The sequence below is a fragment of the Chiloscyllium punctatum genome, chromosome 11, assembly GCF_047496795.1.
Source record: "Chiloscyllium punctatum isolate Juve2018m chromosome 11, sChiPun1.3, whole genome shotgun sequence".
Taxonomy (NCBI): domain Eukaryota; kingdom Metazoa; phylum Chordata; class Chondrichthyes; order Orectolobiformes; family Hemiscylliidae; genus Chiloscyllium; species Chiloscyllium punctatum.
The window spans coordinates 45,817,000-45,833,606 of record NC_092749.1 but is presented as its reverse complement, the minus strand read 5'-3'; the positions used below and the strand labels follow the sequence as shown (position 1 = coordinate 45,833,606).

At 41.6% G+C, this 16,607-nt stretch overlaps 1 protein-coding gene across 5 annotated transcripts in view; it reads right to left on the bottom strand.

The window, feature by feature from the left end:
• The window catches only part of rcor3 (REST corepressor 3), a 65,409-nt gene that overhangs the window by 34,718 nt on the left and 14,084 nt on the right, over positions 1 to 16,607 (bottom strand). For all 5 annotated transcript variants that reach the window (XM_072580738.1, XM_072580740.1, XM_072580736.1 and 2 more), the window contains exon 5: positions 15,024 to 15,185. In XM_072580738.1, the coding sequence (XP_072436839.1) occupies positions 15,024 to 15,185 (162 nt within the window). The remainder of the gene's footprint in view (positions 1 to 15,023; positions 15,186 to 16,607) is intronic.

Here is a 16,607-nt window from a genome sequence, read left to right as displayed (position 1 = left end):
TAAATGGCTTTCACAATAATTTAGTTTAAAACAGTGATTTATATCACTGTATCCTTGATGGCAGCAGTTTCAGGACTGATGGCCATGTCAAATGGTCATTCAGCAAATATTAGATACCTATGAAAATTATTATGTTTTTCATCTGCGAATATTGTTTTCAAATATTAAGTTATCTCACCACAAAAATCCAAGCCTGGACATCAACTGTAGCATACCAATGATTAGTTTGCTTAAATTTCCAGTGGTATAAGGTAGTTTAAATATTCTCAGCAATATTTTCAACTGAGTTTCAACTTGCGAGCTAGGAATTGATAAAAACTAGGTCAATTGAGAAAGGTTAATGGGGAACATGAAAGAAATGAATGAAAAAAGAAAAGAGGTAAATACTGCTCAGAGGTATGAATTTTAGTGCCACACCACTAATTAACCACCACTATCCTGTGGAAAGAAACAGAAGACAAGGAAACTTAGGACAGCTTTGCCTACAGGGAAAAATGATTATTTGAATAATTTGTTTATGTCAAAGAATCAAAGATCTACATACACCCACATAGAAAGTTTTATGGGATCGTACTTAGAACTCATTTCATGTTCAATACATTAATCCAGGAGATTCAAGTCTCTCATAGAATCAATGCAATCTTTACTTTCAACAATTCAGAGATTCACAAAATATTACTCCATTATTCAAGAAAGTAGAGTTTAAAAAAGGGATCTATACACCAGTCAGGGTGAAATCAGTACGGGAAATGTTAGAACCTTTTACTAGGTACATAAGATCAAGAGACTTCGAGAACTATAATAGTCAACATGAATTTATGAAAGGGAAATAGCGTTTGACAACTAAGTTTCTTTTTTAAGTGTTACTGTTAATATAGATAAGGAAGAATGAACTGCTGTAGTGCAACCTGCTTTTTAAAAATACCTTCAATAAGGTGCCATAGAACATTAAGACACTTACTTATAACTTACAGCACTGTGGATAATATATGGTACTAGAATTGGCTCGTGAATAAGAACATAAAGTAGGAATAATAAGTCATTTTCAGATCTTACTGAAAGGTACAGCAAGCTGCAACAGCTAAATGCCTGATCCTTTTTTTAATTCCCTTGTGGGATGGGGGCATCACTGGCTGGCCAACATTTATTGCCCAACCCTAGTTGTGGTGGTGCCGATGAGCTGCCTTCTTGAACCGCTGCTGTCTGCATGATGTAGGTTGACCCACAATGCCACTAGGGAGAGAATTCCAGGATTATGACTCAGCGACAGTGAAGGAACAGCGATATACTTCCAAGTCAGGATGGTGAGTGGCTTGGAGGGGATCTTGAAGTGGTAGTGTTCCACAGATCTGCTGTTCTAGGCCTTCTAAGATGAAAGTGGTCGTGGGTTTGAAAGGTGCTGTCTGAGGATCTTAGGTATATTTTTGCAGTACTTCCTGTAGATAGTACATACTGTTGCTACTGAGTGTTGGTGGCATAGAGAGTGGATGCTTGAGGATGTAGCGCCAATCAAGCGGGCTGCTTTACCCTGGATGATGTCAAGCTTCTTGATTGTTGTTAAGGCTGCACTCATCCAGGCAAGTGGGGAGTATTCCATCACACTCCTGAATTGTACACTGTAGATGATGGATAAGCTTTGGGGAATCAGCTGGTGAGTTACTCGCTGCAGTATTCATAGCCTCTGACCAGTTCTTGTAGGCGCTGTGTTTACCTAACGAGTCCAATTGAGTTTCTGGGCAATGATAACCCCCCAGGAGGTTTACAGTTTGGGACAGTGGTTCAATTGTCTTTTACTGGTGATGGCCATAGCCTTGCATTTGTGAGGCACAAATGTTACTTGCCACTTGTCAGCCCAAGCCTGGATACTGTCCAGATCTTGTTGCACATGAACATAGACTGCTTCGGTATCTGAGGAGTTGTAAATGATGTTGAACTAATATTCCTACTTCTGACCTTATGACGGAGGGTATGTCATTGATGAAGCAGCTGAGAATGGTTGGGCCTACAACATTACCTGAAGAACCCCTGCAGAGATGTCCTGGAACTGAGATGACTGACCTCCAACAACCACAACCATCTTCCTATCTGCAAGGTATGACTCCAACCAGCAAAGAGTTTGCCTCGTTATCCATTGACTCCAGTTTTGCTAGAGCTCGATGCCACACTTGATTGAATGCAGCCTTGATGTCAAGGGCTGTTACTCTCACCTTCCCTCTGGAATTTGGCTTTTTCGTCCATGGTTGAACATGGCTATATGAGGTCAGGAGCTGAGTGGCCCTGGCAGAGCCCAAACTGGGCACCACTGAGCAGGTGTTGCTTGATAGCACTGTTGATGACACCTTCAAACACTTTACTGATAATTGAGAGTAGTCTGAAGCAGCAGTAAATAGTTGGGTTAGATTTGTCCTGCTTGTTATGTATAGGACATACCTGGGCAATTTTCCACATTATTGGGTAGATGCCAGTGTTGAAACTGTATTGGAAGATCTTGGTTAGATCAGTGGCAAGTTCTGGAGCACAAGTCTTCAGCACTATTGCTGGAATGTTGTTAGGATCTATAAATTTTGCAATATCCAGCGTCTCCAATCGTTTCTGAGGTCATGTGGAGTTATTCAAATTGGCTGAAGACTGGTATCTGTAATGCTGGGAGACCACTGGAGGAGGCAGAGATGCATTACCCACTTGGCACTTCTGGCTGAAGTTTGCTGTGAAAACTTGAGCTTTATCTTTTCCACTGATATGCTGGACTTTTCCATCAAGGATGGGTATATTTCTGGAGTCTCCACCTCCAGTGAGTTGTTTAACTGTCTACCACCATTCACAACTGGTGTGCAGGACCACAGAGCTCAGATCTGATCTGTTGGTTGTGGGATTGCTTAGCTCATCACTTGCTATTTATGTTGTTTGACGTAAGTATCCTGTTTGGTAGCTTCACCAAGTTGACATCTCATCTTCAGTATGCCCAGAGCTGCTCCTGGTATACCCTCATGCACTCTCCATTGAGCCAGGGTTGACCCACTAGCTTGATGGCAATGATTGAGTGGGGGATACGTCGCATCATGAGGTTAGAGATTGTCCTCTAGCACAATTCTACTGCAGTTGATGGCCCATAGCACCTCATGGATGATCAGCCTTGAGTTGCTAAATCTGTTCAAAGTCTGTCTCATTTAGTAAGGCAATAGTGCCACACAACACGATGGAGCTCATTCGCAATGTGAAGGTGGGACTTCATCTCCACAAGGATTGCAGTGGTGGTCACTCTTACCAATACTGTCATGGACAGACACCTGCAGCTGGCATATCGATAAGCATGAGATCAAGTATGTTTTTCCCTTTTGCTGGTTCCCTCACCAACTGCCACAGACCTAGTTTTGCTGACCAACTCGACCAGTAGTACTGCTGCTGAGCCACTCTTGGTGATGGACACTGAAATCCCCACCCAAACTACATTTTGTGTCCTTGACATCCTCAGTGTTTCCTCCCAATGTTGTTCAACATGGAGGAATACTGATATTATCAACTGAGGGAGGACAGTATGTGGTAATCAGCAGGAGGGTTCCTTGCATATGTTTCATCTGAAGCCACAAGACTTCATGAGGTCCGGAGTCAATTTTGAGGACTCCTTTCCAACTGTATATCACTGTGCCGCGACCTCTGCTGGTTCTGTCCTGCTAGTAGGATAGGACACATCTAGAGATGGTGATGGTAGCATCTGGGACATTGAAATCATACCTTCGAGACATCGGTATGACTACGTCAGGCTGTTGCTCGACTGGTCTGTGAGACAGCTCTCCAACTGTTTGCACAAGCTCCCAATAAAGACTTTTCAGGGTCAACAGGGCTGTTTCTTCTATTGACTTTTCTGATGCCTATAATTGATGCCAGGTGATCTGTCCGGTTTCATTTCTTCGAGACTTCTAAGCAATTGGTATAACTGCATGGCTCGCTAGGCCATTTCAGTGGTAATCAACCACATTGCTGTGGATCGAGTCACAAGTAGGCAAGACCAAATGAGGATGGAATATTCTCTTCTCTGAAGGACCTTAGTAAACCAGATGAGTATTTCTGACAATCAACAATAGTTTCATGTTCATTGGTAGACTGTTAATTCCAGATTTTTTTATTCAATGCAAATTCCACCATCTGCTATAGCAGAATTTGAACCCAGGGTCCCAGAGCATTAGCTGAGTTTCTGAATTAATAGTCGAGCAATAATATCACTAGGCCATCACATCCCCCCAATTAATGGGCCCCCAATTCTTAATTCTTATGTTTTACATCACCTAATTGTTCTCCAAATGCATCAGTAGCAGAAATTGCAGTTTACTTTACCTACAGTAGGCTAGAATTATGGGATGGAGGGCACATTCAGGATAAGCAGGGATGGTTGAATTTTTAAGTTTGGATCCTACCGCTGCAGGTAGCTTGACAGCTTTCTGCAGTGCATCTTGCATATGGTACACACTGATACCACTGTCTATCAGTGAGGGAGAAAGTAAATATTTAATCTGGTGGATAAGGTGCCAATAAAAAATGCTTCAAGTGTTCTTGAAGCAGCACTCATTGAGCAAGTGTTGAATATTCCATTACAATTCTGTCCTGTGTCCTAAACATAGCACACATCTTTTGGGAAGTCAGGGAGCACTTATTCACTGCAGAACTCCAACCCTCTGAGGTTCCCTTTTAGCCACAGAATTCATATGGCTAGTCCCATTAAGTTTACTGTCAATAACAACCCTTGGAATGTTGATGGTAGGGGAATTGATGATATGGGGAAATGGTGGCTTATGTAACCAGACTAGTAATCTAGAGCCCTATGCTAATGACAGGGCTTGAATTCAATTATTGCAAATAGCGAAATTTAAATTACATTTTTAAAAATCTGGAATTGAAGGCTCACTAGAAGTGACCATATAATTAGCTGATTGTTGTAAAAACCCACTTTATTTACCAATGTCCTTTAGGAAAGGAAATCTGTTGTCTTTAACACTCTAGTCTATATGTGACTCCAGACCCATATCAATGTGTTTTGTGCTTAACTGCACCCCAAACTCAGTTCAGATGCGACTAGGAGTGGACAATAAATGCAAGCCTCGTTAGTGACAACCAAATCTATACAAGAGTAAGATAAAAACAATGCTGCAGAATGTCAAGCAGAAACGGTTAGATGTTTTCAGAAATAACATGGTCATTGCCTGGCTTTTGCCTGGAATAAATGTTACTTGCAACTTATCAGTGTGATAGCTTTTGAGTCAAAAGCAGTAATTGTATAGCTTCCAGGAATCCCCAACTAATAGAAAGCAAGTTAAAACACAATGACCTCGTGGCAGATAGATGAAGAGGAGCATAAAGATTTGAAAAGAAGTAGTGGTCAGCAAGCTGGAGTTCCAAACAATCAGAAGGCATATTCAGGATTGATTCAGCTGATTCTTTCACTTCAAAGTGAATAAATGTCCAGAAATTAGCCATTCTGTGTAATGGTGAAGGTAGTTCGATAACCAAGAGGAGCAGAGGACTGAGAAATTCTGGAAAGAAGACTGCCATTGTGAAAAAGACAGAGAGCTGGTTGGGTGAAAGCTCCAACCCACGAAGAATTGACAAAGTTCACAAAGGGAAGGAATTATGGCTGAGGAAAATCTGAACTGGGAAGAATTTAATGGCAGAAACTGATGCCAAACAGCAGAATGCTTAACTTGGAAAAGCTGTGAGAACCAAGTCTAAAGATGGAGAGTGTTGTACTCGGGAGGGAAACAGAGTATAAAGTTTGTAATTTTATGGGTGTAACTTGTTAAGAATAGAAATAGAAACTGAGAAACCTGAGTTTGGTGAGTAGTGGGTAAGATTGTGTAATTGGTTTATTGTCAATAGTTGCTAAGGCTCACAATGGCAGGAGAACTCTGCCTCAGAATGTTTTTCCTGTGGGAAATCAAAGGCACTTCCACTGTTCATGGTGACCACATATGCAGGAATGGTGTTCAGCTGCAGCTCCTCATCTGCTGCACTGGAGCTGTGAATGGACTCACTATGGAGCATCCATGAGGCAGAGAACATTGTCAATGCACATTTAGCAAGCTGGTCATATCACCATAAGACATAGGAGTGGAAGTGAGGCCATTTGGCCCATCGAGTCCACTCCGCCATTCAATCATGGCTAATGGGCATTTCAACTCCACTTACCCGCATTCTCCCCGTAGCCCTTAATTCCTTGTGACATCAAGAATTTATCAATCTCTGCCTTGAAGACATTTAGCGTCCTGGCCTCCACTGCATTCTGTGGCAATGAATTCCACAGGCCCACCACTCTCTGGCTGAAGAAATGTCTCCGCATTTCTGTTCTGAATTTACCCCCTTTAATTCTAAGGCTGTGTTCACGGGTTCTAGTCTCCTCGCCTAACGGAAACAATTTCCTAGTGTCCATCCTTTCCAAGCCATGTATTATCTTGTAAGTTTCTATTAGATCTCCCATTAATCTTCTAAACTCCAATGAATACAATCCCAGGATCATCAGCCGTTCCTCGTATGTTAGACCTATCATTCCAGGGATCATCCGTGTGAATCTCAGCTGGACACGCTTCAGTGCCAGTATGTCTTTCCTGAGGTGTGGGGACCAAACCTGGACACAGTACTCCAAATGGGGCCTAACCAGAGCTTTATAAAGTCTCAGTAGCACAACGGTGCTTTTATATTCCAACCCTCTTGAGATAAATGACAACATTGCATTCGCTTTCTTAATCACGGACTCAACCTGCATGTTTACCTTTTGAGAATCCTCGACTAGCACTACCAGATCCCTTTGTACTTTGGCTTTATGAATTTTCTCACCGTTTAGAAAGTAGTCCATGCTTGTATTCTTTTTTCCAAAGTGCAAGACCTCTCATTTGCTCACATTGAATTCCATCAGCCATTTCCTGGACCACTCTCCCAAACTGTCTAGATCTTTCTGCAGCCTCTCCACTTCCTCAGTACTACCTGCCAGTCCACCTAACTTCGTAGCATTGGCAAACTTCGCTAGAATGCCCCCAGTCCCTTCGTCCAGATCATTAATATATACCGAACAGCTGCGGCCCCAACACTGAACCCTGTGGGACACTGCTTGTCACCGCTGCCATTCCGAAAAAGAACCTTTTATCCCAACTCTCTGCCTTCTATCAGACAGCCAATCCTCAATCCATACCAGTAGCTCACCTCAAATAGCATGGGCCCTCACCTTGCTCAGCAGCCTCCCGTGTGGCACCTTATCAAAGGCCTTTTGGAAGTCTAGATAGACCACATCCACTGGGTTTCCCTGGTCTAACCTACTTGTCACCTCTTCAAAGAATTCCAACAGGTTTGTCAGGCACGACCTCCCCTTACTAAATCCATGTTGACTTGTTCTAACCCGGCCCTGCTCTTCCAAGAATTTAGAAACCTCATTCTTAATGATGGATTCTAGAATTTTACCAACAACAGAGGTTAGGCTAATTGGCCTATAAATTTCCATCTTTTGTCTTGATCCTTTCTTGAACAAGGGGGTTACAACAGCGAGCTTCCAATCATCCGGGACTTTCCCTGACTCCAATGACTTTTGAAAGATCTCAACCAACGCCTCCGCTATTTCCTCAGCCACCTCCCTCAGAACTCTAGGATGTAGCCCATTGGGGCCAGGAGATTTATCAATTTTAAGACCTTTTAGCTTTTCCAGCACTTTCTCTTTTGTAATGGCAACCATACTCAACTAAGCCCCCTGACTCCCTTTAATTGTTGGGATATTACTCATGTCTTCCACTATGAAGACTGATGCAAAGTACTTATTAGGTTCTCCAGCTATTTCCTTGTCTCCCATCACTAGCCTTCCAGCAGTTTGAAGTGGCCCAATGTCTACTTTTGCCTGTCATTTAGTTCTTATGTATTGAAAGAAACTTTTACTATCATTTCTAATATTACTGGCTAGCCTACCTTCATATTTGATCCCAAGTAAGAGCTACTCAGACAGAAGTGTTGGGAGACCATGAGGAATGCTACTTAGTATGGACATGCAGTGCAGGAGTACCCTGTAGTTATTCCCCTCTCAAACACACATATTGTTTTGAACACTATTGTGGAGGTATGGCCTCTCAAGGGAAAGCAACAGCGAGATCAGTGGTACCACAATTGGCCCTGTTGTACAGCAAGAAGGATCCATGTGTAAGTTAGGGGACTCTATAGTCAGGGCACAGATAGACACTTCTGTGGATGCAAGTGAGGCTCCAGGATAGTGCACTGCTTCCCTGGGGCCAGGGTCAAAGATGCTTCAGAGCAGACACAAGATATTCTGAAAGGGAAGGGTAAGCACACAGAGATCGTGATCATATTGGTAATAACAGATAAGCATTAAGAGAGATGAGGTCCTGCAAAGGAGAATTAAGGAGTTAAGTAAGAAGTTGAAATGCAGGATCTCTAGGTTGGTCCCTGTCCCTGTTACGGAGGCCAGAAATAGGAAGGTAACACATTTGAATGCATAGCTAAAGATCTGGTGTAGGAAGGAGGACTTCAGATATATTGCGATTTCCTCCAAAGCAGGAAGGATCTGTACAAAGAGGACAGGTTGAACCTAAACTGGAGGGGCACTGATATCTTTGCAGGGAGGTCTGCTAGAACAACCAGCAAGGGTTTAAATTAGTGTGGCAGGGGTTTGGGGAAACAGCAGTAAGTCAGCATGTGGAATGATTGAGGAAAAAGTCAGTCAGTCTAATAAGGGAGAAGTGGCAGAGCCAGATTAACGAACATGTAGGGACTGGTGGTCTGATGTTTATTTTTTAACGTAAGGAATATAAGAGGCAAAGCAGATGATTTTAGAGTCTGGATTAGTACATGGAACAATCATGCAGCTCAATACTCCAGGGTTTTGATGTTTCAGGTGAGATATAGAGTGATGTAAAAAGGGTTCAGGAGTTGCATGACTGATTAAGGAGAATGCCACACCTGCACTAAAAGAGGACATTTTGGAGGGGTCATCCAGCAAGGCCATATTAATAGACCTTGGGGAGTAAGAAAAGTGCAATCACTATAATGGGGTTAAGATCAGCTTCCCAATGGCCAGTGCAAGATACAGGAATAGACATACAAGCAGATCATGGAAAGATGTGAAAGCAAAGTTGTTGTAGTGGGTGATTTGCCCATCCCTAGTATTGACTGGGACTCCAGAAGTGCCAGGGGCTTAGATGAGGCAGAATTTGTTAGGTGCATCTGGGAGGCTTCTTGAAATATGTGGAGTTCAACTAGGAAAGGGGCCATACTAGACCCTAAATTGTGGAATGAGTCTAGCCAGGTGATCAAAGTTTCAGTGGGGTAGCATTTTGGGAACAGTGATCATAATTCTTTAAGTTTTGAGATAGTCTGGATAAGATCCTCAAGTGAAAGTGTTAAACTATAGAATGGCTAATTACAACAGTGTTAGGCAGGAACTGGAGAAATCAGATTGGGGTGGCTGTTTGAGGGTCAATCCACATCTGACATGTGGGAGTCTTCTAAAGGCAAGTTGATCAGAGTTCAGGACCAGATTGTTCCTGTGAGGATAAAAGGTAAAGATGATAATCAAATGGGCCAATGGGCTGAGAAGTGGCAGATGGAGTTTAATTTAGATAAATGTGAGGTGCTGCATTTTGGGAAAGCAAATCTTAGCAGGACTTATACACTTAATGGTAAGGTCATAGGTAGTATTGCTGAACAAAGAGACCTTGGAGTGCAGGTTCATAACTCCTTGAAAATGGAGTCGCAGGTAGATAGGAGAGTAAAGAAGGCGTTTGGTGTGCTTTCCTTTATTGGTCAGAGAATTGAGTACAGGAGTTGGGAGGTCATGTTATGGCTGTACAGGTCATTGGTTAGGCCATTGTTGGAATATTGCATGCAATTCTGGTCTCCTTCCTATCGGAAGAATGTTGTGAAATTTGAAAGGGTTCAGAAAAGACGTACAAGGCTGTTGCCAGGGTTGGAGGATTTGAGTTACAGGGTGACCTTATAGAGGTTTATAAATCATGAGGGGCATTGATAGGATAAATAGACAAGGTCTTTTCCCTGGGGTGGGGGAGTCCAGAACTAGAGGGCATAGGTTTAGGGTAAGTGGGGAAAGATATATCAAAAAAAACCTAAGGGGCAGCGTTTTCACACAGAGGGTAGTACATGTATGGAATGAGCTGCCAGAGGGGTGGAGGCTAGTACAATTGCAATATTTAAAAGGCTTCTGGATGGGTATATGAATAGGAAGGGATATGGGCCAAGTGCTGGCAGGTGGGACTAGATTGGGTTGGGATATCTGGTCAGCATGGACGATTTGGACCAATGGGTCTGTTTCTGTGCTGTACACCTTTATGACTCTATAATAAGATTTGGGGACCTTGGATGACAAGATATTGAAAGCTTAGTCAAAAATCAACAGGACGCATATGTGAGGTTTAGGAAAATAAAATCAAATAAGACCCTTGAGTACAAATGAAGCCAAAAAGAAACTTAAACAAGAAATTAGGAGGGCTAAAAGGGATCATGAAATGGCATTAGCACACAGGATTAAATAGAATCCCAAGGAATTTTATAAGTATTTTAGGAACAAGAGGGTAGTGAGGGAAAAGTTGGGTCCAATCAACAATAAAGGAGGGAATTTGTTCACGGAACCAAAGTAAATAGGTAATGTCCTTTATGAATATTTCACATTTGTATTCACCTGGAAGGATATAGATGATGGGAAGGTTAGGGAGGGGTATGTTGGGCATGTCAACATTAAGAAAGAGGTGGTGATGGGTGTCTTGAAAAACATTAAGGTTGACAAGACTCCAGGGCCTGTGGGGATGTACCACAGGATATTGAAGGTGGCAAAGGAGGAGATTACTGGGGTATTGACATAGATCTGAGATCTTTCTTTCCTTTTTAGCTACAAGTGAGGTTCCAGAAGACTGGAGAAAGCCAATGCTGTTCCTTTGTTTAAGGGAACAGGGATAATCCAAGAAATTATAGGCTGGTGAGCCTTATATCAGTGGTAAAAAAATTGGATAGGATTTAGATTAGATTAGATTAGATTAGATTACTTACAGTGTGGAAACAGGCCCTTCGGGCAACAAGTCCACACCGCCCCGCCGAAGCGCAACCCACCCATACCCCTACCTTTACCCCTTACCTAACACTACGGGCAATTTAGCATGGCCAATTCACCTGACCTGCACATCTTTGGACTGTGGGAGGAAAACGGAGCACCCGGAGGAAACCCACGCAGACACGGGGAGAACGTGCAAACTCCACACAGTTAGTCGCCTGAGGCGGGAATTGAACCCGGATCTCTGGCGCTGTGAGGCAGCAGTGCTAACCACTGTGCCACCGTGCCGCCTCACAGCGGCATTTTGGGAGGTCAAACGCAAGAGGAAAGTCTACAAAAATGGCAAGACTCTTAGAAGTACTGCTATACAGAGGAATCTTGGGGTACAAGCGCATTGCTCCCTGAAAGTAGCAACACAAGTGGATAAAGTGGTAAAGACATACGGCATGCTTGCCTACACTGATTGGAGCACTGAGTATAAAAGTTAGCGAGTCATGTTGCAGCTATATAAAACTTTAGCTGCCACACTATTGGAAGTGGAGGCTTTGGAGATGGTGCAAAAAATTGTTCATCAAGATGTTGCCCAGGTTTGAAATGTAATAGCTATAAGGAAAGGTTGTTCAAACTTTGATGTTCGAGCAAAGACAACATGAGGCTGAGAAGTGATCTTATAGAAGTATATAAAATTATGACAAGCATGGATAGAGTGCATTTTCAGCCTTTTTCCCAGGAAATAGGGTGGAAATATCAAATTAGGTTGCATAGGTTTAAGGTGACAGGGGCAAAATTTAAAGGAGATTTGCAAAGAACCTTTTTTATTTTTTAAGAAAACACCAAGAGTAGTAGGTGCCTAGAACACGATCTCAGGGAAGGTTGTAAAAGCAGAGTACATTGCAATGTTTAACAGGCACTTAGACAGACACATGAACAGGCAGAGAATAGAAGTATATGGACCATGTGCAGGCAGAATAAGATTAATTTAGAATGGCATCACAGTCAGCACAGATGTGGTGGACTGAAGGGCCTGTTCCTGTGCTTTACTGATCTTTGTTCTATGTTATTACAAATGCAATTTACTGTTAGTACTAAGTATAATTTGCCTGCTAATTTTTTTTCTTAAAGTTGATTCTAGTTTGTATTGAAATAAAAGCCAAAAGAAAAAAGTAAGACTTTTATCAGTAATTGTTTTCATTTGGCGTGTCATTTGGTTTACACATGCATACAGAATCATACTATCAGCTGAAGATGAATGCTATCCAGGTCTTTTGGCATATGGCCCATGGACTTCTGAAATATCTAAGGAATGGTGAATGTACTGAAAACTGTCCAAATATCAGTAAACACCCTCATTTCTGATCCTAGGATAGATGCAAGTTTATTGACGAAGCAGATAAAGATGGTTGGACCAAGGATATGGTCTTGAAGAAACCATGCAGTAATATATTGGGGCTGATATGATTGGCCTCCAACAATCAGAAGTCTTCCTTTGTGCTAGCATGATTCCAACAAGTGGAGAGATTTGCAGGTTCACTTTTGATGCCACATTCAGTCAAGTACTGTCTTGATGTCAAGCAAATTATTCTCACTTCACCTCTCAGGTCATGCTGGGACTAAGGCTGTAATGAGGTTAGGAGCTGAATAGCCCTGCAAATCCAAGTGGAACTTCTGTGATCAAGTTATTGGCGTGTAAGTGCTGCTTGATATAGATAGCACTGTCAGTAACACCTTTGACACTACGTTGATGATCAAGATTGGGCTTGAGGGTTGATAATTAGTTGGATTGGATTTATCTTTCTTTCTGTGACAGGACATGGCATGGGCAAATTTCCACACCATCAAACAGCTGTCAGTACTGTAACCATTCTGGAACAACTTGGCTAGATTATCACAGTCAAATTGGATGAAGACCAATTTAAAATTCCAGGCATCTCAAGAGGAGGTCAAGATGGATCATCCACTTGACATTCTTGCTGAAGATGTTTGCAAATGCTTCAGTCTTATCACTTGTACTAATGTTGTAGGCTCCACCAGTATTGAAGATGGAGATATCAGTGAAGGCTCTACCTGCAGTCATTTCTTAAATTATCCGCTATCAATACTGACCAGATATGGGGAAGCCTTGAAGAGCTTTAACTGATCCTCTGGCTTATGGCACTATTCAGCTCTGTCTTACACCATTTCACAACATGTAGTGTTGCAATGTAGTTTCAATGGTTTGGCACCTTATTTTTATATATAAAAATGTAACTTCTGGCAATGCAGCTTCTAGGCTAGGTGCCCATGCTGTTCGGAGGTTCTGTGCATGCCAATTAACATGAAAGCACATTGACAACCAGTAGCAGAAGCTGCTGTTATGTACAGACCTCAGAGGTCTGCACACTGCAGTAAAAGTGACAGGGTGCATAGATGTCTGGTGTTGCTCGTGGCATGCTTTTTTGCAATTCTCATTGTACTAGGGTTGGTTGTTAGCATAATGGTAGAATGAGGGATATGTCAGATTAATAAGGTTGTAGATTGTGATTGGATATAATTGTGCTGCTGCTGATGAATCACAGCACCTAATGAACACACAGGTTGAGTTTATCCTAAATAGTACTGTGGTTTTGTCACATAACACAGTGGAGGCTCTCTCATGTGAAGACGTGACTTGCTCCTTACAAAGATTGTGTGATGTTAATCTTACCTATACTGTTATGAACAGATGCATTCACAACAAGTAGACTGACGAGGACAAGGTCTAATAGGTTTTACCCTCAACAACCACTGCAAACACAGTCCAGTAGCTATGCCCTTCATGGATCAGCAAGGTCAGCTAGTAATGGTCACTCTTAATGATGGATGTTAAAACCCCCACTCAGGGTACATTCACTGCTTCTTCCAATTGATGTTCAACATGGAAGAGTACTGATTCATCTACTGAGGGAAGGTGATAATTGACAACCAACAGGTAGTTTCCTTGCCCACGTTTGACGTGTTGCTATGTGATTTCAAGGAGTCTGGAGTCAATGTTTAGGACTTCCAAGTCAACTCTCTCCCAACTGAATACCTCTGTGCTGCCCAACTATAGTGGGTCTGCCCTGTTGGTGGGACAGGACATATCCAGGAATGATGATGATTATGTTTAGAACATTGTCATACTCCACAAATCATATACTTTATGGCCAATGTCAGGCTACTGCTTGACTAGCTCACCCAAGTTTGGATCAAGCTCCTAGAGGGGATTTTTCAGACTCAACTAGATAGGGTGGTGCTGTTGTCATTTCTCATGCTTAGGTCAATGCCAGTGATCCATCTAGTTTTATTTCTTTTGAGGTCTGATACAATTGAGACCATTTCAAAGGTATTTATGGGGCAACCGCATTGAAGTCACATGTACGCCATACCAGGCAAGGCCAGCAGATTTAGTTCACTAAAGGATAACAGTGAACCATTTGTGATTGACGATTCAATTTACAAGATTACCCTTGATACTAAATTTTAATTCCAGATTAGCTAAATTAAAATATCAGATACTGTAGTGGTATTTGAATGTGTTCCTGTAACATTAGCGTGGGTATCAGGTTTATTACCCAGAGCATTGGCCTGGGTCTCTGGATATACTAGTCCAGTAACATCACTGCTAAGCAACTGTCCCCTACCTTCTCACCCCCATGGTTTCTGCCAGGTGGGATAGATTAATGAATTAAAACCTATTTAAAAGATTTCTCAAAATCAAAAGAATTAACCTTATTAAAAGCAAGAGTTTTGCTTGATCTAAAGTGATGAAAAGCCAGTAATCTTACATTTTTTTCTCTCAACAATTGGTACTAAACCTGAAAATTTACAGCAATTTTTTTTGATATTTCTCATTTCCAGAGTCTATAGTATTTTGCTTCTATATTAATATATTCACCATTCATCTTTTTCAGCAGAATACAACCTGAATTCAGTGTCAAAGGAGGTTACAGTAAAATTGAGGAAATAAACTACAAAAGGTAATTACCATTTGCTGAATTCTGTGAAAGCTCTTTCCATGGAAACTGAAGGCCTGTTCAAACAGAACCTTGTCTTCTACTGTCCATTCATCTGGAAAAGGGGTGAAGTTTGGCAAGTCGGCCAATGACTTCTCTATGTTGTGTTTGTGCCAGAATAACATCCCCAAAGCCTATTTGAGGTACACATTAAGTAACAAGTATTAGAAAACCACAAATTTAGACAATATTTGTCAAAGCAAGTAACAACTTAAGGGCAAACTTTTTCTCCCAAAGAGCTACTGGATTTTCCCACATTTCGCCAGACAAAAGTGAGGCACTGACCATTCAACCCATAAAGACACATTAGAGGGTTCTCAGGAAGTTCATGGTTTTTCTCACAATTCTGTCCCTTGATTAACAGAATTTGTCTTTGCACAGCTGATGACTTTCTCCTCCATTCCCCCTTTGCTTTTTTTCCCTTCACCTGAAATGCCAACTTTCCTGCAATAATATTGTAAAACGGATTTTATCCACCCGCCTACAATCCTTTTTTTCCCCCCTGGAAGAGGGTTAAACAATGTAAAAGTCTGAAACTCAACTTCAATCTGCAATGAATTTGCTAACTTCCAGTTTAACTGGGGTAGGACAGGACTCAGGCAAGTAGCTTACCCTCAAGAGGCTGGATAGTAATTAAAAAACATACTATTGAAGGTCTGCACCTCACAGTTTAGTAGCACATGTATTTAATGACATCTGGTTGAAAGCCAGGTTTCCAGGATTTGGGAAATCTAGTCACTAAAGGAGTGAAGATCTGCCAGACCTAGCAGTTAACTGCTTTTCCAGTATTGCTGTGTGTCATCAGAACTCAAGCCAATCTGGTGCAAGACCCTCTCCTTGCAACTGGTACTGCGACAGTTCATCCCACTAGGTCTTCCCAATCATCAGCTGATCAGTCTTTTGGTTTGATTGGTAGTTATCTAGCAAATGGAGGTAAATATTTCAAATGCGATCCTGCTATTAAATTTGTTAAGATTTCTCCACTTACTAGTTGTCATAAGTAACTCCAAATATTGTCACCATATTGTCTATTCAACAGTGCATGAAGCAGCTGATCCCAAACTCATCCTCACCCAAAAAGGGTCATGAGGAAGCAGGTAGAATGGACAATTTTAAGAGTTTTCTCCGTAACTCAAAAGGTTCTAGAGAAATTTTAATCAACATAACAGTCTGTTTGGTTTATTTGCCTAACTACTCAAATCAGAATGGAAGCTAAAATTTTTCAGTCAGATGATATGACATCACATAATGAATTTATTCATTAATTACATTTATACAATAAACATGTGGTACAGATACAACTCAGTGCAAAATGACATAATTTATGCCCAACCTCACCCTTTCATAATGATAATCTCTCATAATAAAACAAGACTGCCTACTTTGCAATAAAGTCAGATCAGGCGCTAATTTGGGATTTAAAACATGTGTTTATTGCTGGCATAAAATGTAAACACTTTGCACCAACATTAAATTCTTAGTATAAAATGTATATCTGATGAGAAAATAGTTTCATTGATGGAATTCAGGCAGCCAAATACGATCTGACAACTAAA